This window comes from Phaseolus vulgaris, chromosome 6, assembly GCF_051622355.1.
Source record: "Phaseolus vulgaris cultivar YP4 chromosome 6, ASM5162235v1, whole genome shotgun sequence".
Lineage (NCBI taxonomy): Eukaryota > Viridiplantae > Streptophyta > Magnoliopsida > Fabales > Fabaceae > Phaseolus > Phaseolus vulgaris.
Window position 1 is genome coordinate 17,639,553 of NC_143503.1, and position 24,924 is coordinate 17,664,476.

Below are 24,924 nucleotides of genomic sequence, written 5' to 3' on the forward strand. Positions count from 1 at the left end.
GAAATCACAACTCAAGCTTCTCTCTCTAAAATCTACTCTCTCTCTCTCTAAAATTTTCTCACATTTTCTCTCTCTTGAAAATCTTTTTAGCTTCCAGAACCTTCCGCCTCATCGATTCGATTTTTCTCGGAAACTCGAATCGATATCGTGGCTCGAGCTGCATGAATTGGTTCGTGAAGCTGGATTCGTCGTCTTCAAACTTGAATTCCAATCACCTCGTTGCGTGTTTACTGATTTTCTTCCTCCATTTCTCGCCTCAATCGCTCTCTTTCTCGTCGAATTTCGTCGCCGAATTCTTCACTAACAATAATCCGATTTTTGGTTCCGATTATGGAGTCCAGAAATAAGCGTAGTCCTCAATTAACCAGAGGTTTGCTTTTAATCGATTTTTCCGTTTCTGAATTTTTTATATTATTCTGTGCTTTTCTCGAATGTCGGTGGTGACTGCTTTTGCTCCTGATTTATATATAGTGATAGTAGTGGTGGTGAGGAATGAAAAGAAGGTTTTTAATTTTTTTAATTCGTGCTGCGGTTTGATTGGAGAGATTAAAAAGCGTGTCAGTAACAGTGGGAGGCACGTGTTCGTCTACCAGACGCAAAGCTGTAGGCTTTTTTTTTTATAATTTATTTTACACTTAAAATTAAATTAAAGTAGCTATAACAAAGCTTCTAAAAATATTTTTGAAAAAAAAGTAATTTCTGTATTTTATGTATTGTTTTCCGAAAACTTTTGGATAGAAGTAATTTGTGTATTTTTAGTTTTAGAAAACCCAGTTTATAAGATGCGATTTAGATTTTTAAACTAAATAAAAATACTAGAGGACAATTTAGTCCATGAGAGAGAGAGAGAGAGATGCAGGAATAGTAAGTATTTTTATAGATGTGTTTCCATATTTTATTATTTTCCTTCAGATTGAATACCCAAAATGTAATTTTTGTAGTTCAACAATTGATCTATTTTAGTCTTATATGTATATATATCGTTTTAATCCATTTTAATTTTTATGCATATTATTTTAATTTCTTTTAGTTTCTATTCTTTGAGTTTAGAAATTATTAATTTTTACAATAAATACTTTTAGAGTCACATGGTTCATTTCGCTAATATTATTTTTTTATATATTATACTTTAAATTATAGAAAAGTGGTTTACTTTTAGTATTATATTGTCTTTTAATTATTTATAACAATTTCTCTTAGTTTTATAATAATTCTTTTGCAGAATACATTAGTTCATAGTCTAAAGTGTTTAGACTCACATTATGCACGCGGCGATTTATTTATTTATTTATTTTTATATTAAGGTTATTGTTTTGTGTGCAACAGATGTATACACCAAACCTCACTTACGTGATTTCATGGTTTGCGAACTGAGTGTTATTTATTTTTTTGAAAGTGAAACTATGAGTGTTTTTTGGTAAGGGAATGACGTTTGGAAATGATTTTGATTTTTTTTTTTCTACCATATTTTACACTAAAGTAGGCCAAAAGAAATGTTCGTATGAGGACAGAGAGAATTGTAAGATAAGATATATAATGTAAAGAGAAGAGGTAAGGAGAGAAAAAATTATTTGAATTGATATATAATACACCCATGATCACTCTTGTATTAGAAGTTGAGGGAATAATTTCAAAGTGGAATTAATGTTATGGACCGTTCGATCATATTTTCTTTCTTTTTCCCCTTTTCTTGTAGCTCTTTGCTATGGAAACAGCAAGCAGGAGGGGAGGTCACCATCTGTTATTGTTGTTGGTGGTGGCATGGCTGGGGTTGCTGCTGCCCGTGCACTTCATGATGCTTCGTTTCAGGTAACAACTGTGTGCTAGTTTAATTATATGGATATTAAGAATATTTGTTAAACCTGTATACTTTAATGAAAAACAGTACTTTATATGACAAAAAATGAATGCAGTTTTATAGGTATTTTTGGCCCTGATCTCCAATCACAATAAGGGTTTTACTTCTGCTAATCTATGTTAAACTTCAATGCAAGTGGATGCTAGTTTATTGGAGAACACTTCCCAAAGAATTTGAAGAAATGCATCTGAATTTTGTTAAGTCCATGAACCGAGTTATTCTAAATAAATATTGTGGGCATAGCGAATGGTTGCTCAGCATTTTCCAGTAGTTTAAGTAGGTTGCATTTTATTTCAGTGAACAAAATTGGTGGGTCAATCCATGATTGTGATTTCCCCTGCTTTGAGTCAATTTATGGGTCATTTGCGGGCGAGCCTGGTTGAATGGCAGCTTGTAATGGTTCGGGGGAAGGGTCCTGGGTGATACTTGCTAGTTTAGAATTGGACTGGTTTTGTACGCACATTTTGGTGAATCAATTTTCACGAAAGGCACGCATGTAGCAAATGAATTGGGGCCACATTTTGTCTTTTATTTTGATGAACCTGATAGAATTTTATGTGTTTGGGCGAATGATGCAAGTCATGAAGTGGCAAAATAATTTAACTTTTAAGCTAAGGATTGTGTTTTTGTGTTGGTTCTAGTCGAAACTTGAACTGCTTTATGTTTGTATTGTCAATAGTTAAATTATTAATATGCATTTTCATATTTGAGGGACTAAATGTTGTTTTTTCAAATTTTGTTAGGTTGTTCTCTTAGAGTCAAGGGAAAGAATTGGTGGCCGAATTCACACTGATTACTCATTTGGTTTTCCTGTTGACCTGGGAGCCTCATGGTAAGGCTTATTTTCTGATAATTTTATCATTTTTATGTTTTAGCGAGAATGCAGAATTTGTCCATTACTTTCCATGTTTGAGAAATAAAAGTTACACACTATTCAGGTTGCATGGAGTTTCCAAGGAAAACCCACTGGCTTCTGTCATTGGGAGGCTGGGGCTACCCCTTTATCGTACGAGTGGAGATAACTCCGTACTTTACGACCATGATTTGGAGAGGTAAGTACTTAGATTTTCATGATTTATTAATATTATATAGCAAACTCTGTCACACTTGCATAGTATGTATGATCATTGATTTCAAATAACATTTGGCAACGTGTTTTAATATATTAGCTGGTCATTTTGCATGGTGGAAATTACTATAGACTACTTTTCTTTACTGAAATTCATCAAATTCTTGCAGCTATGCACTTTTTGATACGGATGGGAATCAGGTTCCCCAAGAGTTGGTAACAAAAGTAGGTGGAATATTTGAGACAATTTTAGAGGAGGTAATTAATATTTTTTATTAATTTCCTACTTATATTTTACCTAATAAACTCTATTTTCATAGTTTGAAGAAATTTTTTAGGCACAAATTGCATCTCTAAACGATCATTTGATTACTAAATGCAGACAAATAAAATAAGAGAAGAATTCAGTGAAGACATGTCCGTATTTCGTGGTCTTTCAATTGTTTTGGATAGGAAGCCTGAATTAAGGTTATTATGGACATAAGAAATAATTTCTTTGGCACCATTATTACTCTTTTAGGCCTAGTAATTGATAAGATTTCTTCATCTCGTGAATCCAGGTTGGAGGGCCTTGCTCATAAGGTGCTTCAGTGGTATTTGTGCAGAATGGAGGGTTGGTTTGCTGCAGATTCTGATACTATTTCACTGAAAGAATGGGACCAGGTAATTTCAACAAATCAAGTTGACAATGTTGTTTGTATTAGTGGTCTAGTTCCAAATCCCCCACCCTTCCACCCACCCCAATTTACGCACTGAATGATCTATTCTCTTTGGTCTTGCATACAGGTAGTGAAAGAAATAGTTTGTAAAGTCGTCTCATAGCCAGGTGCATGAGTCTTCAACATGCAGCCTTTCTATGACCGATAATCATGTAAATGTGTTTCCTGATCTACATATAGGAGTATGTATCTGATTGAAACCCTTTTGCACCTTAATAAGTCATCTTAAGGCAAATTGCATGATATACAATTAAATGAATGACGGCTGCCTAAGATTTGAAACTAGTGTCAATTTAATATATAATACAATACAGTCATTATAACATTTTTCCTCCACTATAAATTGGTGGTTCATTTCTGTTAAAGTGGTTGGAGTGGGATGAGTAGGAATCCTATATCATCTGAATATACCATCATATTGCATGAATTATTAAAAGGTGGTCTCAACCTTTATGAGATGTAGGGTTCAAAATTGTTATGCACTTTATACCGGCCTGCCATAAAGTTTGTTGAAAAAGAATCTATATTATAAATACACAACCTTTTTTACCCTAATTATAGCATCTTACATGAAACTCTTTAAGTAACACGTAATCTATTTTTTTCTTCGTAATTACTTATGTCCTGTACTTACAGGAGGTGCTTCTCCCTGGTGGTCATGGTCTAATGGTCAGGGGCTACTTGCCTGTTATAAATACCTTAGCCAAGGGTCTTGATATTCGCTTGGGACACAGGTAGATACTATTTTTAGTTATTATTTTAGATTAGTATGTACTATTTTGTGTAATTAATTCTCTGTCCTTGGTGATGCCCCTTTTTCAGGGTCACAAAAGTAATTAGGCGATATAATGGCGTAAAGGTAACAGTGGAAAATGGTAAAACATTTTTTGCTGATGCTGCCATTATTGCTGTTCCTCTTGGGGTGCTTAAAGCAAAGAGAATACAGTTTGAGCCTAAACTCCCAGACTGGAAGGAAGCTGCCATTGCTGATCTTGGAATTGGACTTGAGAACAAAATCATCTTACACTTTGAAAATGTGTTTTGGCCTAATGTGGAGTTCTTGGGAGTAGTTTCTGATACATCTTATGGATGCAGCTATTTCCTTAATCTCCACAAGGCCGCAGGTCATCCTGTCCTTGTTTACATGCCTTCTGGGCGGCTTGCCAAAGACATCGAAAAGATGTCTGATGAAGCAGCTGCCAACTTCGCTTTCATGCAGCTCCAGAAGATTCTTCCAGATGCTTCTTCACCGGTACCCATATTAATTTTGCCTGTTACTAGTTTCACTTTTAGTCTGCAATATAAAAGAAACGAATGCTTCAATCTCTAGTAGTACATTGTCTAAGCTACATAAAGCATAGTCTATCTGTCCTTCCATTTTTTTACAAGTGTATGACTTTGGTCATTCAATACTTAATACGGTCTATGTATTTTAATTGGTAATTTGATGTCACTCTGCAGATTCACCATCTTGTGTCTCGGTGGGGCTCAGATATAAATTCACTGGGTTCCTATAGCTATGATGCTGTAGGAAAACCCCATGAACTGTTTGAGAGGCTACGAGTCCCAGTGGATAATTTGTTCTTTGCTGGGGAAGCAACTAGTATGAGCTATCCAGGATCTGTTCATGGGGCATTCTCCACCGGAATGATGGCAGCAGAAGATTGCCGGATGCGAGTGCTGGAGCGATATGGAGAGCTTGATTTATTCCAGCCTGTGATGGGAGAAGAGGCTTCCCTGTCTATCCCACTTCAGATATCTCGTATGTAATTTGGCTCACAACGCAACTAGTAGACAGAAGCAGAATCTCTGTTTTGTTCTTCACTACGATCTAGCTCTCTCTCTATATACTTAGGCTTGGGTCCCCTTTTGTGTTGCATATCCATAATCAATGTTTGTCATGAAATGGTTATATAAATATTGTGTACCTTAGAGCCTTTGCCATTTCTTTAGTTTTCACCAAGTGCTTCTTAGTTTGAGAATGTCTCTGGACTCATCAACTTTATATTTGCATGCATGATAAAAGTATGTCAATTCGTGTTTTCTCTCGTCTTTTATATAACATTTGTAACAGTGGAACCTGAAATCTTCAAAGAACTGACAACACGTTATTGTATTTTATGGTGATTGTTGTTTCATGCAATAATTTATAGTTTAAATATCTTCCACATGTAGGACTTTATGACACTCAGACATTTCCCAGCTGTGTGAAAATGTTGCCTCGGACACAGACAGGATAATTATAGATTAAGAAGTTTTCAGAAATTTCACATGCAGGAGGCAGTTCTATGATTTTTATCTTTATTCAATTACTTTAATTACGTTACAAAACTTTACACTTGGGCGGGCATAAAGGAATTATTAATGCTACAAGTTTCAATCTCATGAATTTTCAATTTTTAACTTGCCCCTCTTGTTTTGTGCACACGTGTGACATATTTATTGAATTTTCAATAATTAACCGCAAGTGGAAGTTGGTTTAGTTCTTTGATAACCAAAATTGTGTGAACTGATATTAAATATAGCAACGAATCAAATGATATTCCCGTGTCCCAAAACAAAATTATTGTGCAGCTAAACAACTTTTTTATTCTAAGCCTGAAGGAAATGAAAAAGAAAATGTTAGTAGTTGGCAATCAAGTGATCTAGGGTCTCATCTTCTGCTGATCTTTTGATGCGAGCAACAGCTTTTTCAACCTACAATTGCGTAGTAAATTGCTTCACTTTGCATGTAACAACCAATTCCTGTAACATTTAGTATTTTTTTTTAATTTTCGTTACCTCTGCATCCCAATTTGTTCTGGCAGTCAGAATTATTAGAGTTGCTGTTTGTACTAAAACTGCAAAGATCATCCCCCACCAGATACCCTGTAACAAACCCAAATACTAAGAAATAAGTTTTCAGAGAATCTATTCTGATTACATTTCTACAAATTAAAGTTAACTTTAAGGGAATTTATCTTTTATTAATTTTGTTGTATACAAATATTTATGAAGAAATTTATTCAGATGTCTATCAGAAATGTTTTGAACTTACAGCTACTCCTAGAGTTGTTTGAAAGCCAAGAACACATCCAACAGTGAGACCAATGACGTAGAAAGAAGCCAGATTCACATAAGCCACAACAGCCTGCCATCCACTTCCAATTGCAACTCCTGAATTTTTCCAAAAGGAAGGATCACAACTAAAAATGATGTGCAAGCATTTTTGTTGGCACTTACATGATATTAATTATTTTTTTTAGCAAAAATGAGTTCATTTTTTAAAGTTTAGTGGGAGTAGATTTTGTTACCTGACAGTATTGGTTGAATGAAGTTTAAGAAAACTGAGATAGCAAGCAGTGGAGTCAAACTAGAAACTTCCTCAATGACTTCAGAGTCGGTAGTGAAAAGCTTGCTCAAAGGCTCCTTGCATATCAAAACAATTGCACAGAAAACTACACTGATGGCAATGCTGATTCCATTCACTACAATGACAGAAAATTTTGCTACTCTTGGATGAGCTGCCCCTAATTCATTGCTGATTCTGACACTACAATCACCCAACTTCTCATTAACACCATTTAAGTTTACTCAAGTTAAATGAGCATTTTTTTCTTACACTAACCTGGTTGCAGCACTTAGACCCAACATAAATTGCAGGTCCCAGTTTAAGTAATTCATACTGAATGAGCATTCATTGACATGGAAATTATGGTCAGATAAGATGAACATTTATTGGCTATACCAATAAAGGATGTTGTCATAATAACATACCAAATGGAAATAGTGTCCACTGAGACTGTAGGATTGGAGATCAACCCAGATAAAAGTATCAGTCCTTGATTATACCATGTCTCCAAACTACATTACAATGTATATTTAGCTTGTCAAAGAAATAAACTATGTGAACATCAGGGTCTGTATGGATTTTTTTTTCTTGTTTTCAATTCTGATTTTAACTTATAATTACAAAACTACCATCTATTTTCACTCTGGGTTGTCTTGATAACATTCCACAGGTAATGGTGATAATAACATTTTCGTGTTTTCACTAAATAAATCACTGAAAAGAGTGTACAAAGTGAAAACAAAAGTGCTATTTTTGTAAGGACAAATTTTAGATACAGTTTTTTTCAAGTATTTTATGTGTTACTGTTCAATTAGAAATAAAGTTGTCTCAGTACCTTATTCTGATTTTTAAAAGCAAACTTTTACTGTGCAGATTACTGATATAGAAATTCAATTCTGATTAGGAGGTAACAAAAAAATACTTAAAAAACTAGATCTAAGTTTTGTACTTTTTCTAATTATTAGTAAAAGTAGAAAATGTTTTCTCAAATCAAACAAACTCCAAGAGATGCACTTCAAAAGAAATATTTGTGTTGTTTGTGTGAGCAAGAGGGTGAGAATTAGGTGGATTTTTGTCTATACCACAGCATCCAAGCATAAGCAGCTGTGAGTTTGAAATAAGGCCAAATTCCTTTGAAAGCTTTCACAGTGAGGCCACCCCAAGTTTGCTTACATCTTGGGCTAAGAATGATGTATAGCCCATTCAACAAGACAAGAAGCCACCAAGAGATGCTGAGAGTAAGGGCAGCCCCAACAAGTCCATAGTCCAAAACAAAGACAACCAACCAACTGAGAAGAACATGCAGAAGGAACACCCCAATTGACATGAATGCAAGAGGGTTCACAATGTTCTGTGCTTGGAGGAACCTCTGCATAGGGCAGGATACTGCAAATGCATAGAGTTGAAGAATGATTCCTCGTGCAAAAACTTGACCTTTCTCTGCTATGCTCTCTGACTGACCAATGGCTTTCAGAAATGACCCTGAGAACCAATAGAGAAATGTGAGAATCACTGCAGCTCCCAAGTGTAAGATGATTGCTCTTTGCAATATGATGCCCATTGCTGAGTATTTTCTTGCCCCATATGCTTGCCCACACACAGTTTGCACTGCACTTGCCATCCCCAACTGTTTAAGCAGAATTCAACAACCACTTTCACAGATTGAATATACAAAACTGAACGCAAGTTGCATACAAAGAAATTTTCCCTCCATGAAACATACACAAACATTAGCATAATAGTCTCTATTAATACTTGAAATTTATTGAAATCACCAAATTTGAGAATCTCACTCACTTCTTATTTACTAAACTCATTCATTTTTGTAATTTCTAATTACTGTTAACACATAACAGTGTTAAGAAAATATAGTGAAAATGAGTTGTTATCACTTCTGGTAACAGATATACATCAGGACAATGTGCAAAATGAAAGTCATAAACTAATTCTATTGTAAAATTGAAAGTAAGGACTCACATTTCTTCTTCTTCATACTGACTCCTATCCAAATATGACCCCACTTTCACTACTTGTAATACTTTAGTAGGCATATTAGCCATGTATTTGATAACTGAGTAAGAAGCAACTTTAGAAATTTTCATAAATTGATGTTGAAGCAATAGATTGTAGAACCACCCCAAATCAAAGTACATTTATGAAAAAGTAGTAATAAAACCAAGCTCACTCAAAATGACAGGTTAGGTAAAAGTTTAAGAGGATAAAAACCAAGGAAGCATACCATAATCCCATAAGCAAGACCCTGAATTCCAACAATGGCTATGGATGCCCCAGCAAGCTCAAGAGGCCCCAAGTGCCCAGTGAACATCAAGGTGACAAAGCTTAGCATGTAGTTGAAAATGGAGACAAGAATGGAGGCCCAAGAGAGTAGCCAGATGAGCCTTGACTCCCAAGCAACAAGTTGAGGCCACCATCTGAACTCAATGGACTTATGTTTGAAGAAGTCTTCAATGGTGTCTGATGACAAGTCTGGAATGTGTGAGTGTGAATGAAGACCAAGTAGAAGTGGTTGGTAACCTGATTCTGAGTTCATGCTTGTTACCTCCAAAAGAAAGGAAAGAGGAATTGGTAGTAGTATAGTGGAACAGTGTGAATGCTACATGTGAGATTTTGTTCTACCAACCATTCTTCTTCTTCGCACTTACCTAATATGCAGACATGTGGATCAAACTACCCCCAACCAGAACAATATTTTCCTCACAACATTCTTTAAAATGAGTAACGTTTGTTTTTTAAACGGGTAAGTATTATTTTCGTCCATATAATTTCACGCAAAACTATTGAACTAAGTTTTTGTTAAATTTTTTTTACATATGATAAAAAATCTTCATAGGATGTAAAAATATTTCATACTGATTGATTATTGATGTGGATCTTATAATATATAATACACTTCAAAAAAAATTGAAATTAGTTTGTTACTACTTTAAAGTTTAATAGTTTATAAGACTAGGAAAGACTCCTCCTAATTTTAATAATTTCTTTATTATAAAGTTTAAAATTTGTTTTAAAATTTGAACAAGGATAGAAATCAATATTTAATCCTTTAAGTTAGTTGTATAAAACGTATTCCTATGAAGTATTACTTATTCAATTTATTTAATTACTTATTATAATATTGTCTGATCAATCTTAATATAAAACTGAAACCAGAATTGTAACATAGTATATGAACTTAGAGGTTTTATTATAATTTTAACTTTATATATAATATATGTTTTGTTAAATCTGAAAATATGGTCCCAATTTTTGTTTTACATAATTTGGATCCCTATTATTTTTTCTAAATTTTTAGTTTTAGTCCCAGATTACTTTTACATAATACCTTAATTTTTAATTATATGCAACTTTGTTCAATTTTCGGTTTTAAAAATGTTTAATGTTACACTTAACATTGACTAATTAGGTTATTTGATCTTATAACTTGAAAAATAAATTAAAAGATATTTTAATTTATTAGTGTAAAAAATAATATTAAGAAATTATATCTTTTAGATATAATAATAATATTTAGTAAATTTGCTATTCTCATTCAATTTGGACTCAACTATCCTTAAAAATAAAAACTTGATTTCGTTTCTATAACGTAAGAAAAATTTAATTTGATATGATAAAAACAAATCTTTCTTTTAGAATGAGTTGAAGTTACACTTCTTATAATGTGATTAATATATTATTATATAGACTTTTAGAAACTTCTATTAGGATATAAGATATGAATAATGATAGCCAATTTATTTAGTCTTTATTTATTTTTCATATGATCACCAATTAATGTGGTCATAATAAGTTACCTATAAGATATTCGAGTTAAAATTTAAGTATGTCATACCATGAATAAGTACACAAACTTTCTAAATTTGAAATTCAAATAAAATACTTTGTTAAGGAGGTAGATACTTTTTGTTATGTTTGGACAGTCGTCTTTTTTTTATAATGGTTTAATAAACTTTTAAAAATTGTGCAAGCTTAAAGCTTTTAATAATCAAGCTTAAACTTGTTATCTTTATGATATGTATTTTGATAGTAGTATTTTTATTCAATTTCGTCAAATAATGAGTCTATATGCTAATATTTATGGGTAATCATTTAAAATGTAACATTTAATTTTATTAATAAGATGTTTCACTAATCCTAAATGACAATATTTTTTGGGCTACTAACATTTTGGTTATTAAGAATTGTCACAAAACATCTTGAAAAGTAGGTGGAAAAATGTCACCTTTAGAGATACCAAAAACAAACAAATACAGTATTATACTAATCTAAAATTTCATCACAATAATTAACCAAAATAATAAACAATAGTTTTATAATTCTAAACCCTAAACCCTAAACCTTAAACCTTTCATTAAATACATAAATTTATATAGTTATAAAAGATAAATATTTTCAAGTTTTGTCTCCAATCCTCTAATTATATCATCTTCTTCATCCCTATCAAGCTCTTCCTTAGATGAAAAATGTGCAATATCAACATTGACATCAAAAACTATATTATCAAAATCAAGTGCATCTAGAGTTAGATAGATAAGTTGAACTTGGTCCAGTTATATGTCAATATTTTCATCATCACCTTCCCCTTGAACTTACTCAACCTCAATATTATCTCCATCTTTAGTTATCCATTCACCACTTAATATCGTTAAAATGAGAGAGCTACATTTTTTCTATTTCATTTATTTTTTTTTAGCTTCAAGTTATACATTACATAAACCAAGTCATTCATCTTTTTTTTTAATATAAACAATTTCTTCCTTTTGTATGAACGTATATACAAATATGAAGTTTTAAAACTATACTAACCAAATAAAGAAAATTAAAAACCACAAAGAACTTGAAAAAGTTGAGTTATCATTTCAAATAGCTCCAATTACTACTACAAGAAAATCTTGAAATAGAAACTAATTTTTAGTGACAAAAAATAATTAGTTGCTATAGTGACTAAATTAGATACCATTTTAGAGACTAAAAAAATTTTGGTTTCTAAATTAGTTTCTATTATTATTAAATGGTTTCTAAATTGGTATCTAATTAGCAACCAAGGTTTTTGCTACCAAATTTAGAAACTAAATAATTGGTAGTTAAAATCTTGGTTGCTAATTAGATAACCAATTTAGAAACCATTTAACAATAATAGAAACTAATTTAGAAACCAATTTTTTTTAGTTTCTAAAATGATATCTAATTTAGTTACTATAGCTACAATTTTTTTTGTTTCTACAATTGATTTTTATTTCATGTTTTTCTTGTAGTGTACGCTCACACCTATAAGAACGGCAAGTTAAGCACAAAACTTGAATAACAAATTCTCTTCAACTCTGGAGTTCCATCCTTAAAAATCTCCCATCATTCTCCTGGAAGTATAACTTTCCTAAAACATTTCGTATCTTTTATAGAAAAATGTACTCTAGCGTAATGAAAATAAGTTACAAATTAATATTTTTCTTTCTACAACATCCTTAACCAATCTTTTCATGCATATATTCAACCCTTCTTTTACATTAGAATCATTATTTCCTAAATTAGGTTCAGTGCAAGTAGGAGTTAAGGTAATATGTAGCCATAAGTAAAGGCCTATGAAATTCATTATCCCACCTCTCATAAATTATTTTTCAAGTAGGTTCATAACTATGAAAATACCTATGGTGTTATGCTAGAAATAATTAAACAAATAAATAATTAAAATTTAAGATAGAAGGTTTATAAATTTGACCTTTTTTCCAATATTATTAAAGTTAATTTTGATCTTTTTTTTTTACAATTCATTGAGTTTTATATTTGAATTCATTAGTTGAAGGACCACCATTAAAAGGGTAGCGACTTTGAGACAAGTGATTACATTCTTCCAAAATCGACTATCTAATGTCACATATTAAAGTTCCAAACTTTCTGGTTTTTTATTCTCAAAATCTAAACAAGTTCATCAATGATATTTTCAATTCATGAAACATGCTAAGAGTTAAAAAAGTTATGGCAATTAATTATTGAATTTTGATTAAGAAAAGAATAGTAAACTTCTTAAAAAATAATATTATTTTTATTTATTTATTTTAATTATATATTAATTATAAAAATTTATTAATTATTAAAAATTTATTTAACTATTTAAAAGAACATTCTAATAGATAAGAAAGAATTAAAAAAAATAAGAAATCATAAGATTACATTTAATGAATGTAACCATTAAATAAAGGATAAGAGAGAGAAAAAAGAAATGAGATTTGTAACAATAGAATATAAGTAATTCTAATTTTAGTGTGTTACTTTAATAAAGGGAAAAGGGAGTGAGATTAAGCTCTTTTTATATTAATCTTAATAAACTTATCTATGCTTTATTTGAATTATATATTATTCCTTTTGTACATCTTGATAGGATAATCAAGTCCGTCAAATAACTGACCAGATAGTTAACAAGGGGATTAGTCAATTTGGAACGGTGACCTGGCAGATCATGTTGAGTTGTTTGATCTAGTCGGAATATGAAGGTCAGCTAGAATGTTGCCTAAATAAAATACTTGCTAAAATGAAGGAGCCTAGGTAAGATATTTGGATAAAGCAGTACCAAGACACTCCTAACAAAAAAGGGGTATTCTCGGAAGGGTAGAGACGATCTAGGTCGTGGAATAGAGGAAGACAATGTACACAATATGAGAAAGAACGTGGAAGCGAAGCTACAAAACTAAACCTAGAAAATAGGGGTGAGAGGGAGCTATAAAGAGGAACAAAAGGAAAAGAAAAAGGGACGCATTCGTAAAAGGTCTTCGAGCAAGCCTTTTCAATGACTCGTTGATCCGGAATCGAGCGTAGTCGCTGGCGGAAATACGAGAAAGAGTGGCAATTCACATCGAAGTAGAGGAAGCAATAAAGAGAAAAAGAGTGAACGAGCTTCAAAAGCAGGGATGATATAAGCACAATTCACACACGACAAGAAGGAAAGTATGTCCCGTATGTGGCTAAAAGCAGCCCGATAAGTAGTCGTCCCACTAAGTACGATCAACTCAAACCCACGTTCGATACAACATTAAAATCACTCTTAAGCAAAGATGATGTGGTGAAAGGACTCCAGTTTCCTCAAAAAAACCGATCATGTATTAGGTGCAAGAAGGGAGGCCAATTCTATTAAGGTCGTGGCCACGACACAGAGAGGTGTCTGACCTTGAAATATCAGCTTGTTAAACTAGTTAAAGAAGGTTTTATAATGAAATATGTCAGAAGTTTTGATATCGATCGAAAGGGGGGAAACCAATCGTAGGAGCACAACCATGAAATTCTCGTGATGGGGGATCTTAATACAATAGCTGGCGGATGCTCGGGTGGGGGACTTCTTCATCAGCTCGGAAGCAATACTCAAGATCGGTATTATCTTTACAAACTCGGTGACCCCCTATAGTTCCTTCTCTTTGTTTCACTCCTACAGATCTGTAAGATGTGTACCCCTATGAGGAGGACCCCGTGGTACTCTCAGTTGTTACCATGGGGCGTAATGTACATCGGGTGTTGATTGACCAAGGAAGCTCTGCTGACGTCATGTTTTGGGACACGTACCTCGGCCTCCAAATTCCTCCTGATCAGCTTTGACCCTTCGATGGATGCCTCGTCGGTTCCAATGGGGACCATGTCGAAGTGTGAGGATATGAGGAGCTACACACGACCTTCTTGGATGGGGAAGCGACGAGCACCATAACCATCAAATACATAGTCGTCAACGCTCCATCATCGTAAAACCTACTCCTGGGTTGACCATCGTTAAACAAGCTGGAAGCATTGGTTTCTACGTCACATCTAAAGTTAAAACTACCCTCACTAGAGGGGAAGGTCATCACCATGAAGGTGGATCAGAAAATTGCCTGGGAGTGTTATGAAAATATCCTAAGAAGCCGACATGGGACATACATGATCACGACTTGTGCAAAGGAAGTGAAGGTAGATATCGACTGCAAGAGACACCTTGAATCCATAAGAGACATTAAAGAGGTCCAGATAAGCGAGAAAACTTTCAGGTTGGGAGCAACGTTGTACGAAGAGTTAGAGAACAGGCTGAAAGAAGTTCATTAGAGGAATGTAGACGCCTTCGCGTGGTCGACGGCCGACATGCCTAACATTGATCCATGCTGGGACGAAATGTACAAGCTTATGTGGATGACATGGTTGTGACATCAGAACAACCTGAGACCCACCTCACGGAGTTAGAGGAATTGTTTAAAACAATCGGGAAACATTAGTTAAAGTTAAATCCTAAGAAGTGTGTCTTCGGTGTTCGAGTCGGGAAGTTCCTAGGTTTCTTGTTGACAAAAAAGAGGTATAGAGGTCAACCCTGACAAGTGCGAAACAATCATGCCTATGAGGAGTCCCACTAATGTAAAAGAAGTACAACAATTGACTGAGAGGATAACAGCCTTATCACGTTTCCTCCCGGCCAATGGTGAGCGGGGTTACCCGTATTTTTAGTGTGCTTTGGTCACTGAAGGGACTTGGGTTCGAGTAATATCATTTTTTCTTATAGTGAGAACCATTGAGGCATAAGAGAAATGAGTTCAACAATAAGAAACCCTATGAGTGCCTTTTCCATGCTTCTTGGAATTCTTCAGGGCAAAATCATTCATATCCTGCAAATACTTTTGGTATAACCTGTAAGAATGTTTGGCTTTAAACTAGAGGGGGGTGGGGTGAATGGTTTAAAGAGAGTTTTCGCAAACTTTTAAGTCAAGAATGAAATTACTTCGAGAAACAGTTGATAAGGAAATTAGTTTGCCAAAACACAAAGCAAAAAATCACAGCACCAGAAAAACAATCGGTTGTTTCGTAGAAACAATCGGTTGTTTATACCAGTTCACAACTAACAAAACTGAATTTAAAGAGATTAAGGATAGAGAGAAAGCACATAGAGGTTTATACTGGTTCACTCTAAACCAGAGCTACATCCAGTCTTCCCAGAAACCACTGGGGAATCCACTAAGCAATCAACCCTAGATCACTTACAACACAACCAAAGAAGTGACCTTGATCCCCTCAAGACACACACTTCCTTTGGTCCAGCACAACCACACTAAGAATGCTGATCTTGATCCCCTCAAGAACACACAACACTTCTCAGCAAACACACAAGGTTCTTTCAAAAGATACAAAGGATTACACTTGTTACAGAACAAATCTGAAATCAATATAAGATGAAAAATCCTATCTCACACTTCTTTGATCAAACTTAATCTCTAAGCAATTCTCAACTTTTCAAAATCTCAATCTCTTGAAAAACTCAAATCTGTTTTTCTGTATATATTCAAAGTTGTTGTTTGTTATCAAATCTTAACAAGCTATTCATTGCATTTAAAGTTTGGTCAAAGAATTAAAAACTGGAGCGTAAACAGTTAGAAAATCATTTAATGCTCAGTCAAAGCACAAAACAGTTTTCTGTTATGGTACCAAAACAAACAATCGGTTGTTTCCACGAATCAATCGGTTGTTTTGGTTTTGATAGCAAGTCAACCATTAAAAACAGTTTTCAACCTTTCTAAAAAATCCTAAGTATAAAATAATCGGTTGTTTCGACAAAACAACAGGTTGTTTTCACTTAGTTTGAAAAACACTTTTCTTTTAAAAGGATTGAGAATACTTATGTTTTGGATTCAATCAAGAGTGGATAATACATAAAATCTACCCCAGGTCCTAACTAAAAGGCAGCTCAGCAACAACAAGCACAACTAGCCTTTCATCATCCTTCAAAGGATTTGGATTCTTCAAAGCTTGAACACACTTGGTTTAACATATTAAATTAGTAATATTAAGTGTTACATTAATAATTATAATAAAGAACATTAATATGAAGTATTTAATTATTCATTAAATACAATAATAGATGTAATAAATACTATTACTGAAAAGCATTTAACTATATTTATTAAGTAATTAATTGATTTGTGGAAGACAACTAAGTCCATTTAAGAGATCAAATGTTTGAATTTAAAGATATTGTCATGACATAAAATAATTTTACTCGAAATTAAGTATTTGATTAGGGTTTAATCTTTATGTTTATCTATAACAATATATAAAGAAAAATCTTTTTTTTTTTTCTGTAACATCTCTTTTTCTAATTTTATCCTTTATGAAAAATATGATAAAATTAAATTTAAAAATTTGAATTAAAAAAAAAACTAGAAAACACAATTTTTGAATTTGAAAAAAAATAATTACAGAACCCAATTTTTGAATTTAAAGCTCAAAATTTGAATTTGAAAAAAACCCTAACAATATACAAAGAGGATTATGTACACATTTTTGTTTCTAATTTTATCCGATTTTAAAATATGACAAATTTTAATTTGAAAAAAAAAACTAGAAATTCTAAAGTAAAAATTTGAATTGAAAAAAAAAAAATAGAAAACAAAACTTTTTTAATATAAAGGATAAAAAGGGAGAATGAAAACACAGCTATCATACAAATCTATCTTCTTTTGTCTTTTTCTTATACCATTCCATTCTTTTGTATTCACTGCATAGCATGCATTCAGCCTACACAATCATGTAATTGTAAATATATGTATATTACATATATCTTTATTTTATAATTTATTGATAATTGAAGAAACTAAATTAGTGAAACAATGTAACATTTAAAAGGATGATACATTAATTAAATCAATTTTAACCAATTAAAATTTTACATAATAATGATAATGATATTGACATTTTTTATTAATATAAACTTTTAATGATTATAATTTCAATCTTCTTACAAAACAAAATATCTATATTTATAAGATTATTATAATTTATTTAATTTCTTTTATTGTAGATTATATATTATTAATATGTCATAAATACATTACATAAATATTTTAAAAATTAAGAAATTATAGATGAAGTGTTTTACACTGAATTAAGAAAACTCCTAACTTATGTTTTCTATTTAAATAACATAAATTTATTCAATTATTATAATTTAATAAATATAAATATATTCATTAATATAAATTTTACTTCTTATGAATAAGAAATTTTGAATATCCATCTTTATTTAGTCTCTCATTTAAATAAAAATTTATTATTACAAAATGGTAATATTACACATTGGTATTTTCTTCTATATATAAATATATATTACAACTTGTAATTATAGTTGTAAATTTATCATCTATTAATTAATAAATTATTATAAATTTATAGTATAATAATATTATATAAAAAAATAATTAAAAAGACACGCACACAATTTTTGGTAGTACGTGAGAAAATGTATATAAAGAAATATTAGTTATTTAAATAAATATATAATTCTGCATCATAATTATAAATTAGTTCTTTCACTTTACTGATACCAAAGTAACATTTTCCGTTTTAACATACTCCTCTCTAATATATTACCTTTAACTTTCCCCATTTTAGTGTTTCGAGATCCAAACGCACATAAACAAAGCAACACAGAGATTCTTTTCTCTCTCTCTGACACCGCACAAAAAGCAGCACATCCTTATAAATGCCATCACTCTTTGTATGAGCAAACTGTCATCAAAACAAAGATGCTTCTCTCACCTTTTCTCACACTCACTATCCTTCTTTTCTTCTCTTCTTCTTCTTCTTCTTCTGTCTCTGCAATCTATTCAACTCCAACATGTTCCAACATAGTGCCGTTCAAAAATCGCACCGACAGAATCTCCATAACTGACTATGGAGGTGTTGGCGACGGCCGCACTCTGAACACGAAAGCGTTCAGAGAGGCTGTGTACCGCATTGAGCACCTGAAAAGGCCCGGAGGCACGGTGCTGTACGTGCCTCAGGGAGTGTACGTGACGGAGAGCTTCAACCTCACCAGTCACATGACGCTTTATCTGGCTGCCGGTGCCGTTATCAAAGCCCAACAGGTAAGGTTAACTCGTTTCTTTCAATGTTCATCTTCTCAAAAATAAATTCTTAATTCAATTTTTTAAGTTTTGTTAAATTTAAATTTAACTCTTTTCAGTTAAATTTTTTATTAAGAATTAAGTTTTATAAAATATCCAAAAAATTTATACTTTTTTATTAAATTTTTATGCTTTGATTTTACTGTAAATTGGAGTTTAATGATGGTTATTTTGTATTGATATTGCTTATTTCTCTTCGCATCAAAAATAAGAAAGCTGTTTAGTTAAGTTTTAATTTTTTTTTATAAATTTAAGTATTTTTAATTGATTTTTTTGTTAAAAAAATTATTTTATTAAAAGTTTAAATTTTTGTTTTTTTAATTGAATTTCTACTGTTAATGGGATTTCTACGTCTGAATTTTAGTTGGTTTTGGTTTGAATTTTATTTGGTTTTGGTATTTTTAATTGAATTTCTACTGTTAAAATTTTTGTATTTTTAATGGAATTTCTACGTTTGGTTTTGCTGTCTCAAATAATATACTGTGTAAAATAAGATGGATTTGTATAATCTTAATTATCTTCGTAAAAATGATAACATTTTATTTTATAAATTAAATATTAAAATAAAAATCAAATCAATTATGTAAAATACACAAAATCTATTATGTAAAAATATACAACAATAATTATGTTTGTTAAAGATAATTAGGGTTTGAGAATTATTTTTTATTATTTAATTTTGTGGTGTTTTATTTGAGATAGTCATTCCAATTGACAAGAACTCGGAAAATATAATTTTTTTTGGACATTTTAATAGAATAATTTCTTTAATAAAAATTCAATTTTGAAAATATTTAAATTAATGAAAAAATTTAAAATTTAATTAATTTTCTTTTTATTTTTCATGTAGGAGTGCATAAGCAATAACAACATTCATGTCACTCCACTTAATGGTAAAATTAGATGATAAAGATGATAAAATTTTTGAAGAAGAAATTTAACTAGTTAAAAATACTTAAATGAATGAGGAATTTAACACTTAATTATTATTTTTTGTTTTCCTTTATTCTATTACATTTTCTGGTGAATTTTGAGGGAATATGTGATTTGTTGTTTGGGTTATGGTTCTTTTTTTCTTAAATTTGAGTTTATGTCTATTGTATTTTAAGATTATGAAAAGCAGGTAATATAAAATAATTTTGTAAGAAATTGTTGAGAATATATTTTTTGTATACATGTTTGAATATATTGTTTTTCTTTGATTGAAATTTATTAGATATTATAAAAGTTAGGAGACTTTTGTGAACATATTATTTTATTTGAAAATTTATAAATTTTTGTAGGTTTCATAAATTGTTTTAAAGATTCGTTCGTAATTTTCGAATTTTAACATATAAAAATGTAGTAGAGAAATGTACTGCAGAATTTATTCATAGCATTCCTCCATTTTATAATATCATTTAGATATATTATACAATATATAGTTTTAGATTATTTATTTTTTGGTAATAAGTTTCCTTTTTTGTTTAAATTAATGATGTCTAACTTTGCTCTATGTTTTCCTTTTTTGTTAAATTATTAAATCATTAATGTGTAATTTATTGTTTTGGAACTGATTTAATAAATAATTCTTTTAGAAATTAAAATAATATAAACACACTAAGTGTCTGTTTGATTAAAATTTAATTTTAAGAATTAACATAATTAATACTTTAATTTCTTTAAAAATTAATAATAAGTGTGGAATTAATTACTTTAAAAGCAACTCAATTAAACTCGACCTTGCTAATAAAACAACATTTAAATTATTTGAAAATGTAACTCGTTTACAAATTAATTTTTTATTTAAACAAGCAGAAATCAAGCATTTTTATTTATATTATCTTATTTTAATTATTTAAAATTTATATTAATTGTAGTTTTATTTCTTTAAATAAAAATATTATTATAATCATTATTATTTATATTTGATTTGTAATTTATAATTTAGTAATAGAGATTGTAGATTTACATGAAAGAGAAGAAAAACAATGCAATTATATGATAAAGTAGTAATGTGAGAGATTATTTTAAGTAGTTAACAATCTTTACTATTTTTAAAATTTTAAAATAAAATTAAAGATAAAATAAAAATATAAAATGGTATATTTAATTATATATTATATATAGTTATAAATTAGATTGAATTCTTCATAGTTTTAAACTCTTTCTACAATGTGGGTTGTTTTCCATATTGTAATTTGAATCCTTTATGTCTTTTTTTTCTTTGTTGTCTATCAAAGAAATACCCAATTATGAATTATGAACATGATGAGATAATGTGAACCTAGAAATAATTTAGCCATGAAATTATATAAAAAATTTAAATCTAACACTAAATTTCAAATTAAAATAAAACTCTTACTATTATTATTATTGTGTGTGAACTTGATATATTATCTTATTGAGACTAAGTATGTCGGTGTACATGTTGGAAGCAGACAAAAACACATGTATACTAATGAAAAAGAGAAAAAAATTGCATTATCATTTATTAATATAAATTGTGTGAACAATTTGTGGTATATTTTAGTTTTTCTAGTTCAAAAGTAGAGTCTCTAGACCCCACTTGTCACTAAAACCAAAGCGATAAAGACTATATAGTTCCTGCAATGCAAAAAGCCAGCAAATGCCAGCATATTTCAGGAAAACCCCAAAAATTGAATGGCAGAATGTGATACACCATAAAAGTCAGTTACCATTTGTGAGAGAAAAATAAGATCAAATGAAGGATCAATACGATGTACTTGTGAATGATGAGAGGAACATTGTACATGATAAAGGATCTGATACAGTGATGTATAATGAATCAGTCAATTGGGAAGTGTTTATGTTAATGTTCTAGTCTGAATTATGTAAGGTTGGAAATATAGATTATTTAGATAGCAAATAGGTTGCCCAAAACAAAGAATTCACATGAATATGAAATATGGTGGACCTAAAGCTGAATGGATGAAAAAAATTGATGGGTCCCTTGTCTGCATAGATGCATGTGCCTGATATTTAAAGCTTTCACAACTGACAATGGCTTTGTTGGACAGCTGGTTCCTTGGCTAATAGCCGTTACTGATGTCTGTCTTGGATTATTTAGTGAACAATTCAAACATGATTTATTTATTTAAAAAATAAAAATCAAATGAGGGGTATCATGTAAATTGATGTAAAACTAAATTTGAGTACTATTCATATGTTCTTGGGTCCATTGCAATGTTAAATGGAAAGGACCATGTTATCAGCAAACCTGAGAATAATACTTTTCTGTTGATATATATTATGAAAAATGTTACTTTCAAATTGACAACTTTACATGAAAAAACATCAGTTTATAATTATAATTTACATTTCAATAAAAAGATAAGTTTTTTTTTAATCTAATGCAAAGTTATCAGTACTCATATATTATTTAGGACAGAGTCAATTCTCTAATGAGATTCTTCCTGATTGTTTATTAGTTAGAAATGGTTTGTCATCTTGCCTTTTGTGGAACTTGAACGGTAGCAGAATACAAACTTCATATTTATTTTTTGCTTATGGTAATGAACTTGGTTGGAACAAATATGTGCTGTGAATTAAATAGTGGAATGGTGATACTGTAATTGTAAAGTTAGGACAGAGAAGAGAAAATTACTTGTAGTTAGAGTATATAGTTTTTTTTCTATCATTTGAGAACTTAGCATTTGCTATTTGTGAAAGGAGAAATTGCTTTTGAAGGGTTTCTATAAACAGGCTGAAAGTACCTGCCAGATGTATCAGCTTTGTGACTGTTTCAACATTCAGGTTTTAGATGCATGTTGTAAATCTGTATAATTGAACTACACCTATCAAACTCATTTGGGATGTGTATTTAAGGTGATAAATTCATATTTTTGCTGCTAGTATATGATTTGAAGTGAATACTCCAAGTCCACTGGAAATAAAAACTCATCTATTATTCCTTCTAACAAGTTTTCTTTTTCTTGATAGCAAAGGAAACATGATAGATAAAAAAACTTCTTTAGAAATGTCTCATTTTTCTTCCCTAGCACACTCTTTAATGTTGTTCCTCTCTTAGGATTCAAGGAATTGGCCTTTAATTGCACCCTTACCATCTTATGGAAGAGGGAGAGAGCTCCCTGGAGGAAGGTATATCAGTTTTATCCATGGAGATGGACTTACTGATGTGGTGATCACAGGTGGGTATCAAATCTTGAATATTTTTTGCAAATTTTGTTTTTTGGGGACAATCTTCCTTTCTTGTACTCTTTATAGACAAACTAATTTTAAGGGAGCCTTACCCAATATTTTTATAGGTGAGAATGGGACAATTGATGGACAAGGAGATATGTGGTGGAACATGTGGAGGAAGAGAACACTTAAATATACAAGACCAAGCCTTGTTGAATTTGTAAATTCTCAAGATATTATTATTTCAAATTTGATTTTCAAGAACTCTCCCTTCTGGAATATACATCCAGTTTATTGCAAGTATGAATCAGAAGTATTTTTATTTATAGTATTTTCATTTTTTTCATCACAAGTTGCTTGAAACAAACTAGAAAGGAATTTGAGAGGTAGAGATGTTTTCATGAAATATAATCTCAAAACCCTGTTCCTTCTTTGCAGCAATGTTGTGGTTCGATATGTCACAATTTTGGCTCCTCGTGACTCTCCCAATACTGATGGAGTTGATCCAGGTAAATTCCCTCTAAATAAGCCACATCTTGTGCATATAATAGTGAACTAGTTTTAGTTTTAGCTTGTAATAAACAGTCAAATCCTAATGCAACCAACTGATCTCGTTAAGTTTCACTTGTTGGTATTGAAACAAGTGAAACTGTTAGGGAAGGAAAGTAGTGGAACTATTAATGTTGATTCCACTAATGCTATGTGGCTCTTAGCTTTCACGTATGATTTTGTATGCTTTCATGGTACATGAAATAACAATTCAACACTATCAAGTGTTATGTTGTGATTGCCATGAGGTGTTTTGACAAGGCCTATGTACTAAATCATCTGCATAATTCATTTATGCAGATTCAAGTTCAAATGTGTGCATAGAAGACTCGTACATATCAACAGGAGATGATCTTGTGGCAGTGAAGAGTGGATGGGATGAGTATGGTATTGCATACGGTCGCCCCAGCTCCGGCATCACCATCCGACGCCTGACCGGATCATCGCCGTTTGCCGGCATTGCAGTTGGCAGTGAAACCTCTGGTGGGGTGGAGAATGTGCTTGCTGAAAACATTAACCTCTTCAACATGGGAGTAGGCATCCACATCAAGACCAACAAAGGCAGGGGAGGGTTTATCAAGAACATCACAGTGGCTCATGTGTATGTGGAGAATGCAAGGCAGGGAATAAAGATTGCAGGTGATGTAGGAGGGCACCCAGATGAGAAGTATAATCCTGATGCTCTCCCTGTTGTGAAAGGCATCACAATTAGGAATGTTTGGGGAGTGAAGGTTAACAGAGCTGGTTTGATAAATGGACTGAAAAATTCTCCTTTCACTGATGTTTGTTTGTCTGTTATCAACTTGCATGGTATGGCAGGATCAAGGGCTCCTAATTGGAAGTGTTCTGATGTGTCTGGATTTGCTTATCAGGTTAGTCCTTGGCCATGTTCTCAGCTGCACAGCCAAGAACCAGGATCCTGTGCCATTTAGACATCTTCATTCTCTTCTAGTATTGTTCTCATTCACTCATTCAATCACCATCTTTCCAATTGTATGATATCATATCAAACAATAATACCCTACCTAGTATACTATTAATAATATTTACCTTAATTTCATGCTGAGATTTTGATTTCTGTTATGTTTGGTCCATCATTGTTGATAAACATGTGGGAATTCATAGAGGTTTATAATTCTTAACTGATCTTTCCTACTGAAAATAAGAGAAATTTTCAATTTTCTTAAAATTATTTGTTTGATAAATTTTATATAAACTATTGAATTAAAATAATTCAATAATTAATAGAATTTTTATTATTATTAATAATAAGTTTATGAATTTATTTATCTATACTGCACTTGTCAATGAGTCTGCTTTTTAATTTGAATTTATCA

General features: G+C 31.4%; 3 protein-coding genes across 6 annotated transcripts; 2 read left to right on the top strand and 1 right to left on the bottom strand.

The window, feature by feature from the left end:
• Positions 1-5,771, top strand: LOC137831089 (polyamine oxidase 2). 4 transcript variants are annotated; one of them, XM_068638617.2, is made up of 10 exons: positions 1-370; positions 1,697-1,809; positions 2,602-2,690; positions 2,797-2,910; positions 3,098-3,185; positions 3,310-3,395; positions 3,488-3,590; positions 4,283-4,380; positions 4,469-4,898; positions 5,108-5,771. In XM_068638617.2, the coding sequence occupies exons 1-10, from the start codon at positions 331-333 to the stop codon at positions 5,414-5,416; spliced, it is 1,470 nt and encodes a 489-aa protein (XP_068494718.1). In that variant the 5' UTR covers positions 1-330; the 3' UTR covers positions 5,417-5,771. The 4 variants fall into 4 exon arrangements, with proteins under 4 accessions (XP_068494718.1, XP_090159244.1, XP_090159245.1 ...); XM_090303118.1 differs by lacking the exon at positions 3,310-3,395 and having other exon boundaries at positions 4-370; XM_090303119.1 differs by lacking the exons at positions 1-370; positions 1,697-1,809; positions 2,602-2,690; ... (1 more) ...; positions 3,098-3,185; positions 3,310-3,395 and adding an exon at positions 3,714-3,828.
• A 375-nt stretch (positions 5,772-6,146) lies between these two features.
• LOC137831088 (protein DETOXIFICATION 41) lies at positions 6,147-9,603 on the bottom strand. Its single transcript, XM_068638616.2, has 8 exons — positions 9,217-9,603; positions 8,060-8,604; positions 7,403-7,489; positions 7,254-7,310; positions 6,940-7,178; positions 6,684-6,802; positions 6,428-6,514; positions 6,147-6,343 (listed from the first exon to the last, which is right to left on the bottom strand). Exons 1-8 carry the CDS (start codon positions 9,526-9,528, stop codon positions 6,269-6,271), a joined length of 1,521 nt encoding a protein of 506 aa, XP_068494717.2. The 5' UTR covers positions 9,529-9,603; the 3' UTR covers positions 6,147-6,268.
• An 8,780-nt stretch (positions 9,604-18,383) lies between these two features.
• On the top strand, positions 18,384-24,653 carry LOC137831091 (putative polygalacturonase). Its single transcript, XM_068638618.2, has 5 exons — positions 18,384-18,856; positions 22,926-23,046; positions 23,164-23,338; positions 23,477-23,547; positions 23,888-24,653. Exons 1-5 carry the CDS (start codon positions 18,515-18,517, stop codon positions 24,517-24,519), a joined length of 1,341 nt encoding a protein of 446 aa, XP_068494719.2. The 5' UTR covers positions 18,384-18,514; the 3' UTR covers positions 24,520-24,653.
• Positions 24,654-24,924: the final 271 nt, after the last annotated feature.